Below are 8,791 nucleotides of genomic sequence, written 5' to 3'. Positions count from 1 at the left end.
CAAATGTCAAACATTTACTGCAAGATATAAATGCTTCTCTCAAAGTGAATTACGGTCGGACAGTTGAACCGATAACAGAAGAAGAAAATAGAAGCTTTCCAAAACGCGGTGTTTGTCGGTTATGTGCACTGGATAAGAAAAGATCCTCAGCATCAATGAAGTGTTGTCGTTGTCAGTCCTTTACACGCAAGAACCATTCTTCAGTTGAGGTTGTTTGTAACAATTGTAAGGATGAGAATATTGATTCTGCCTAAATAGGTCGATAGAATATGTTGTTTTGAAATATTAACATGTTTATAGTGTTGCTTCGTTTTTTTTTTAAGAAAGTCAAATAATTTTTTTTAAGTACTGCCTTTTATCATTTTTCATAACCTTAAAGAAATTCCCTAACATTTGTATACAGAAAACACCGCTTACATGGAGAAAACTCGATGACGTAAAATTTACGACAAGCGCCCGCTCAAGGGAAATTTCTCAACGCGCCCGCTGGAAGGTTAAACAAACAATTAAAAATCGGGCCCAATGTAGGCCTCTCATGTAGAAAAGATCACATAATACAAGAGAGATAAAAGTCTAAACAAATTTCAAAGAAAAACTCCATTTCTTCAGAAAGTCATACCTATCCATACAAATATTACATTTTCGAAAAGCATAATTTTATAGACTGTTGCAAGCGATGATTTATTTCACGGTACGCACGTTATTCAAACTGGTACGTCGTTCTTCAAACTGTAAATTTGAATTTTTGTCGTAAAATGAAAAATCAATAAATAACGTGCGACACGCATTACAAAATAAACGAAGTTAGGAAGTCAAGGCTTTAGCGTATCGAGAATCCAGTCCATGTAGTACACCACGTTGGTGAGGATGCTGGGCTGGTCCTCAATGCCGCAGATCATGTAACCAGCGCTGACCACTCCGAACTGCACGAACTTGACCTGCCTCCTGTTCATTGTCACTTGGAACATCATTGGGCCACCAGAGTCTCCTTCGCAGGAACTGATCCCCTTGAGGCCACTGACGCACAGTTGGCGAAACCCAATGCCACCAATGTTGGATCTGAAATTAAATGGGATGGATGTAAAAAAAGAATATTTGAAACTTTATTGAAGCCGGGTGGCAATTGTGCTATTACTAGTACGTGTAATTGTATGATAGTGGTTGCGCCAGTTAAGTATCTACGGGTGGTTTAGGATGATTATGGTTGAATTGCCTAAATCATGCATTCTTTTATTCCATGTTTCTCTTCCTTTGACCCCAAATAAGAACTATCAACATTGTCTTCATATTTTCACCGCACATTTTTATTGGCAACCTATAATCTATTATCTAAAAAGACGCTGTCTAGATTGCATTTAGTTCGGGTTGAATCTTGCGATCATACATAAAGATGTAAGAAAGCCAGTAAAAATGTGCGGTGAAAAAATGAAGACAATGTTGGTAGTTCTCATTCGAAGTATGATACAGTTAAAAGTGACCGAGGGGGATAGGGTCCCATTAGCTCAGTGGTAGAGCGGTGCCCCGGCAAGGCAAGGGTCCTGGGTTCGTGTCCTAGATGTGACCGTATCCTTTTCTGATTATTCTGTTTCAGATTTTCGTTTAAAAATCGCTAAAATTGTCTTCAATAATTAAATATTACAATTTAAGGTTTTACTCAATAAAGTTATTCCGAAAAATAAGTATAATGGTGTTGAGAAGCACTCATTTTAAATTTAGGGATTTCTAAGTTGCCACGTGATCTTGATCTGTTACTTATTTTTGGAAATGTTATTGTAGGATTGAAATGATCATTTTGAGTTTGTAACAATGAGTTCTTTTTGAATATATTATTTAGACTGAGAACCCTAAAAGAGTAAAATAACTGTGTTTTTGGAAATATAGATGGTTTTCGTAGGATGACTTTTAGAATCAACCTCTGTGCCTTTTGAAAGTGTATTAAATATCTTAAATCTCCGAAAGTTGTACACCGATTGCTTTGAAATTTTGACAAAACATTTCATTAGAATACGCGTGTGTTTTATATACCTATATTATATAGATGTTACCGGTGAAAGGTAAAAACATGTTTAAAAAAAACAGCGCCATCTGTTGGATGTAAAAGTACATGCGCTATTTTTTCTCTATCTGCACAGGCAGACTGAGCCACAGGAACACGTGGCGTGGTACAGCTAGTTAAATTAATATATTTTTTAAATTAATTGATTGTTTGTGCAATATGTTGTTTTTTTTATTCTTTAACCCTTAAATGCATACTGTTGTAAAACTGCAACATACCGTTCAAACCACCTTTAACTCTTTGGTGTATACTTAATGCATGCCGTTTTAGAATTATCAAGTTCACGGTAATATATTTTATCTATTGGCATCACCTTTTTTTTCTTTCGCGAATGTCAAATGTCACTTTTTCTTCAACAAAGTGAAGATTCTCGAAAATTGGTTGGAGGTTAGAATTACAGTTTGGTTTTGCTGTTATTATTTTGATTTTCTTAGGTAAGTAGATACAATAATACAATACTTAAATGTAATAACTCGTATTTTTCCGGTACACTTATTAGTTTTGAGAATTTTTTTAGGTTTTTTTTTTTTTTTCATACGTAAATTGTTCATATTATTTTTTATTAAATACATGGTGTTGTAAATTTGCAGCAATTTTTTTTAATCAAATATCATTAAAAAATTACAAATAAAATAAATTCTTTATATTTCCTTGCATATGCATGTAAATATCTACAAAAATATTTTTTTTTCCAGAAAATTTAATAAATCATGCATTTAAGGGTTAACCATAAAAATAACCCTTTCAGACATCAAAATAACAACCATTGCATTATAAATCTTTAAATATATGGAAATAAAAGTGCGGTGCTGAAAGAGTTAATTCTATAATGGAATTGTTCTCAAACGTTTAATTTTAAAAAATCAGCGTAATTGCACTACATTCGAATTATTCACATTGTAGGAAACCAAAGCAGGGCAAAAATAATTCCGCAGCAAATCTCAATAATTATGATTATATTGGCTCACTTGTTATATTTCTCAGCGCAAATCATGTTCGACACAAGTGGTACGCTGATTTGAAGGAGCCTCGGGTTGGAGTAGTCTTTTCTGGTCGTAACACTGCCGTCTTCCAGTATATTGGTTCTTCCCCATCCTGTTAATGTGAGTTTTTTGTCTTCCAACTTGGTTTCCGTCATTTGTTTTGTAGTCGGCAAACAAATTGGTGATACATTATCTTGAAAAATAATAAGCAATATTAGTACTATTTGTAATTTTGCTGGTATAGTTGACTACCGAGAGTAAAGAGATAAGAGTGAACATACCAACCGTTAGATCTATAGGGCTCGCTAACCTCAAAAGCCCAATGTCATTCCTGAGGTCTCGACTCTTGCCATAGATGAGGCCAACGTATCCTGGATGTGGAAGGACCTCCTCAATGGCGATATCCTGAGTAGTAACGCAGTAGTCATCAATGCAGTCATTAACAGTCGACATGTCCCACTCCCCCACCCTGACTCCGATCAGCCGAAGATTTCCGAGATTGGTGATGCAGTGAGCAGCGGTTAGGATATAGCGACTGTTGATGACAGTCCCTCCGCAGGTAAAATCAATAGTTCTCACGTTACCGGTTGCTATAAATGAAAGCAAAAACTATTGAAGTAACTAAAAAACATGACTTAACCGTTTATTAGGACTGGCGTTTTTTTAAAAATAAACATTAAAATTGTCACCGGATGCCAAAATTTCATAAAAATATTGTTTGGATGTAAATAATGTAAGGAATCACTGATTAATGTCAAGATTGTCAAGTATGTCCTTAACAGAATGTATATTAAAACAGTAATGCAGATGGAAAGAAGTGGATGCTGGGGCAATGTAGATTACAGCTATTAAAGAATATGATCGCTGGTGTGGATTTCCCTATTTAACATTCGTGTCCAAGTCCCGCGTAAAGTTTTTAAGTCGATATGGTCTGATTGACGATGTTCTGGTGGAATCCAAGTATTATGTGGAAGTAGTAACGTACTTCTTTCAGTAGATATGCGGGCCATCCAAGGGTATTCCAGGAGTTCTGTCGTATTCCCTCCGTGGAGCCGATCTGCAGACGATGATCCGCATGCTTTCAGGAGTGGGAGCAGTCGCAGGTTCTTGTGCCCATCTACTGACGGGGGAGGCTCGGTATACGGCTTGTCGTACGGGCAACACACCTGCACAAACATCAACATTAGGAATTATTTGAATACGTACATACAAAAACTGAAACTTCAAAAATTGGTTGCCTATAGGAAAAGTCTTCAATCCTCTTGTTACCAACCTGTTCCTTGTGTTTGCCTTCACACCACTCGGCTACCTACGCCTAAGACCGAATGAATTACACCTGCCGATTGCTTGGTCGTATCACTTGTTTTGTTACTCGGCCGAGCAACTTATTGGAGAGTAGAGGCGAACATATGTAGAAGAGACGGTGGGCGAGTCAGTTCATTGAGAATAGTTAAAAGTGCTGTTAAGAGGAAGCTATAAGCCAAAAATGTGTACATTCTTGGGATACCTTATGTTGTATGTAATATGCATTAAAATCCCTTGACAAACGGAGTCTAGAAACGTTCGATATCAAGCACAAAACTGGTTTTTATTTATTTCGTAAATTATTTTATAAGAAAGCAAAAAAGTTACTTAAGTGAAACTGTCACAGATAATCTTAGCTATAATACTGTATTTTTTAAAGGTTTCCTTTACCATTTCTATTGAATTTTTTTTTTCACAGATTTTCAGCTAGGTAGTTTTCATGTTTGTATTTCCTTAAACGAAGGTACATACGGAGATAGAAACAAAATTTAATTGAAACTCTTACAGCCGTATTTCTTCTTTTTCCACATCGCCAGCTGAGAATGAGCTTATTTTTCTCCCTTTGGTTTAGTAATGTAAAAGAACTTCTTGATACGATTTCCTGGAACGCCTTACATGCGTTCCTCGTAGTGCATTCTCCCGCAATACCTTGACGTGTCACACAGCTCTCAGCGATTGCTGCAAAAATACAGTAAAACAAAAAATTACAAATAACCACAGTAAAAAATGTTGTGAGGTGATGTGTGGCAAAGGATACATTCACCAAAGTAGTGCTGAGCAGCGACTCACGGTGATGGTTTTGTAGCTTTTATGTCCTGAACTTCTAGGTAGTCCTAAGGAGTCGTTAAAGAAAATAATGTGTATCGGACTTGGTACTACCATGAGCCATTATTCCAACTGATTGAAGAGTCGCTAATAACGAACTTCATGCGATGACACGTATCAAGATTTATTTGTAAGCATCACTGAATACGAGTCATTAAAGAAAATACTCCGTATCGGACTTGGTAAAACCATGAGCTAACTGAGCTATTCCAACTGCTTCTAGAGCCGCTAATAACAAACTTCATTAAATAACATGTAACAAGATTTATTTGTAATCATCACTGAATAGATAATATTATCCTATGGTAGTTATGTACAATGTACTTGAACAATGGACACCATTATTTATTATATTATTTAATTCCAGGGATAAGAGAGTACATTTTATTTGTTTCGTTTGTGCTGTTTCAAAATTGTATTTAAAATTATTTTATTAAAGTGTATTTGAGGCCAATTCCAGAGTGATTAATTCAAAATCTAAACTTTGTTGAATGGCTTGACCGGATCTGAATATATAGGTACTTTTCCATCTTTCTCTACTCCTTCCCCTTTACTTATTTAAAAAAAATCGGTAAATTAAAAGTGGGTAAATTTCCACTTCCAAGATTCAATTTCATTCATTCATTTATTGATTTAATAAAAAATAAAAAAATGGAAATTAAAATAGACGCAAGTACTTTTTAACTATTTATTAGAGTTAAATAAATATAAATATTTAGCTTTATAACTAACTTACACACATAAACGCTATAAAATAATACCTATATAAATAAAAATGCATGTATTCGTTTTTTCTAAATCCAAGGATGGATTGTTTCATAGACTTTGAACAATTGATCAAATTTCAACGTTAATTTGCGAGTTCTATGAATGTCCTTTTCAAGTTCTGTTATTATATCATTATAGGCCAGTTACTTGACAGAACTGAAATATTTACAGAACTTGGAAAGAATTTCCACAAAACTTAAATTAAATTAACTTTGATATTTTAAGAATTGTTAAAATTCTCTCAAACAACCCGACCTTAATCTTCGAAAGATTTTCACCGATTGCTTTGACATTTCGACACAACGTTGCATTCGAATACGCGTGTGGTTTTATTTACCTTTATTATATAGATGTCACCTGCGACAGGTAAAAACAGTCCCTTTAAAAAAAAAACAGCGCCATCTGTTGGATGTAAAAGCAACACACGTTATTGTATTTTTTCTATCTACACAGACAGACTGAGCCACAGCAACGCGTGGTGGTGTAAAGCTAGTTACGAAATATAAAAATAATAATTTTACATAATGTAACAATAATTAATAATATCTTTTCTTAAGGATTATACTACATTACAGGACATTACAATTACTTTAAAAATGCGTGCCGATAGTTATTGTTTGTTGGTACATATCATTGAGGATAGGCTTTAGAAGTGGGCACAGATAAGCTTCAATGGCAAAATGCACGATATACAATTATTAAAAAAATATTATTGAAGGTAACTTAGTCCAAGGGTATTTAAAAAAAAAACACATGATTTTACTTGCATTTAATTTAATACAGTGTTTCCCAGCCTTCTTTATGCCATGCCCCACCGTAGTCTTTCAAAAAGTCAGATGCCCCACCAGCATTTAAAAAAAAATAAACAGCAGGTAAATTTTCAAATCATATTGTAATATGTTTGTAAACATATGAATCCCAAATTAAATCAAATAAAACCTATTCTAATACGCATAATATAACTGAAATTAAATTGAGTTACGCTTGCTACAAAGAAATTTTATGTCCGGATCTAACTTACTTAATTTCATTCTTAGGTCCCCTTTATTAGTAGTTATATACCTACAATAGATTTTGTTTTTTAATGAATTAATCGCTTATGGCGCTAAATCCACATTCCGCCAAATAAATTGAGGGAAAGGTTAATAATAATTTTTTGGCATGCAATATTAGAATATTTTGTGTTAGTTTCTTTGCAAATCCTTAGTGTACTCAGAAGTAGGAATGGCAAACATTCGCATTCATATTAATGAAAAACCATTATCATGTTCTTACTGTAACTATTCATGTTCACAAAAGACAAATTTAATGACTCACATTCGCGTTCACACAAAGAATAAACCATTTTCATATTCTTAATGCGATCATTCATGTTCACAGAAGTCACGTGTAATGAGACAAAATAGCACTCATACTAAAGAAAAACCATTCTTACTGTAATTATTCATGTTTTTGGAAGTCAAATTTAACGACACACATTATCACTCATATTTAGGATAAACCATTCTCATTTTCTTAGTGCAACTATTCATGTTCACAAAAGTCAAGCTTAAGAAGACACATTCGCACTCATACTAAGCAAAATCCATTCTCATGTTCTTTCTGTGATGATTCATGTTCACGGCTTAGAAAAAATCATGTATCATGTTCTTATTGTTATACATGTGCAATTCACTTAACTGAGAAACCAATTATAGATTTCCTCATTATACTTATACATTATGTATAAAACAATTAAGCAGTACCTGTGTTTTTAGATAATTATTGAAATTGTAAAGGGTTTCATTCTATTTTAAGTACAATTTGGCGTATATTTCAATTTTGTGCATCTCAAGCATTTTTTGTATGATCGATGAGTATTCCCCTTTTATATGTGGAATGCCTAAGTGTCTCATCTCTGAAGTGTGGTGCCCCACCGGTGGGGCATACGCCCCACCGTGGGAAACACTGATTTAATATCATTTACGTGTACAGTAGAAGTTATTTTTATGACTACTGGTATATCTGGATAAATAGAAAGAAAATAAAAAACGAAAAATATATTTTTATTATGAGCTAACGGTTTTTAAATAAATCAGTGATTCTGTTATACTGATGGTGTATTTATATATATATTGAACATGGGTACTGGATACACTTACTTGGACTTGCACTAATTACCACGAACAAGAATGCTAACAGAATTTTTCCTTCCATTGTAAATAATTATGAAAAATAATCTAAGCACGACATCAAGTCGTTACACCGTGTTTACAAGACCTGTGACAATCCCACTGTTCTGAGATAAACTGGTCAAATCCTTCATAATATACCCATATAATATAATTGCAATAATTGCTAATTTAGCGATAACATATACACGGTGATCGGAAACTCATAGTTCAAGCGGGAAACTGGTGAATCTACATCAAATAGAGAAAGAATCCAAAAAAATCGATCTTAAAATATCGATTTTTTTTGAGCAACTAATGGGCTAAAAAATATTTGGAGTCTAATTAACTAACTTATTAACTAACCATCACGCCGTTTCCCCGCAGGGATAGGCAGAGAGGACGGACCGCCAAACAACTCGGACTTGGCACACACTCCTTGCCTCATTCACATTCATACATCGTCTCATACATACTCTTCTATTGTTTTGACTCTTGACATGGCCCAACCTAAGTATCTGATTCACTTGGTCGTGCCATGTTTTCCTCGGGCCTCCCTGACATCTGCTACCATTCACATTTGCATAGTATATTCTCCTTACACTTCTTTCTTCGCTCATTCGCTCTAAATTCCCAAACCATCTAAGCGTCCCTTTCTTGATCTTACTCATTACGCTTACATCAGCCTTGCACTCTTTGCGGAT

General features: G+C 34.5%; 1 protein-coding gene across 1 annotated transcript; it reads right to left on the bottom strand.

Annotated features, from left to right (window-relative positions):
* Positions 1–500: 500 nt before the first annotated feature.
* On the bottom strand, positions 501–8,211 carry LOC149416962 (CLIP domain-containing serine protease B4-like). Its single transcript, XM_089640703.1, has 6 exons — positions 8,079–8,211; positions 4,850–5,022; positions 4,025–4,205; positions 3,321–3,629; positions 3,025–3,232; positions 501–1,059 (listed from the first exon to the last, which is right to left on the bottom strand). The coding sequence occupies exons 1-6, from the start codon at positions 8,131–8,133 to the stop codon at positions 813–815; spliced, it is 1,173 nt and encodes a 390-aa protein (XP_089496829.1). The 5' UTR covers positions 8,134–8,211; the 3' UTR covers positions 501–812.
* Positions 8,212–8,791: the final 580 nt, after the last annotated feature.

Source organism: Hesperophylax consimilis, chromosome 16, assembly GCF_061612785.1.
Source record: "Hesperophylax consimilis isolate HC1 chromosome 16, BYU_Hcon_1.0, whole genome shotgun sequence".
NCBI lineage: Eukaryota > Metazoa > Arthropoda > Insecta > Trichoptera > Limnephilidae > Hesperophylax > Hesperophylax consimilis.
This window is presented reverse-complemented; position numbering and strand designations above follow the sequence as displayed.

What these genes read in the sequence shown, in the direction of transcription:
- LOC149416962 (XM_089640703.1), bottom strand. Translation starts at nt 8,133, where the DNA reads ATGGAAGGAAAAATTCTGTTAGCATTCTTGTTCGTGGTAATTAGTGCA. An exon ending in GGTAATTAGTGCAAGTCCAA is followed by an intron (nt 5,023 to 8,078) that starts GTAAGTGTATCC and finishes GTATTTTTGCAG; the next exon opens with CAATCGCTGAGAGCTGTGTG. An exon ending in CCCTATAGATCTAACGGTTG is followed by an intron (nt 3,233 to 3,320) that starts GTATGTTCACTC and finishes TTATTTTTCAAG; the next exon opens with ATAATGTATCACCAATTTGT.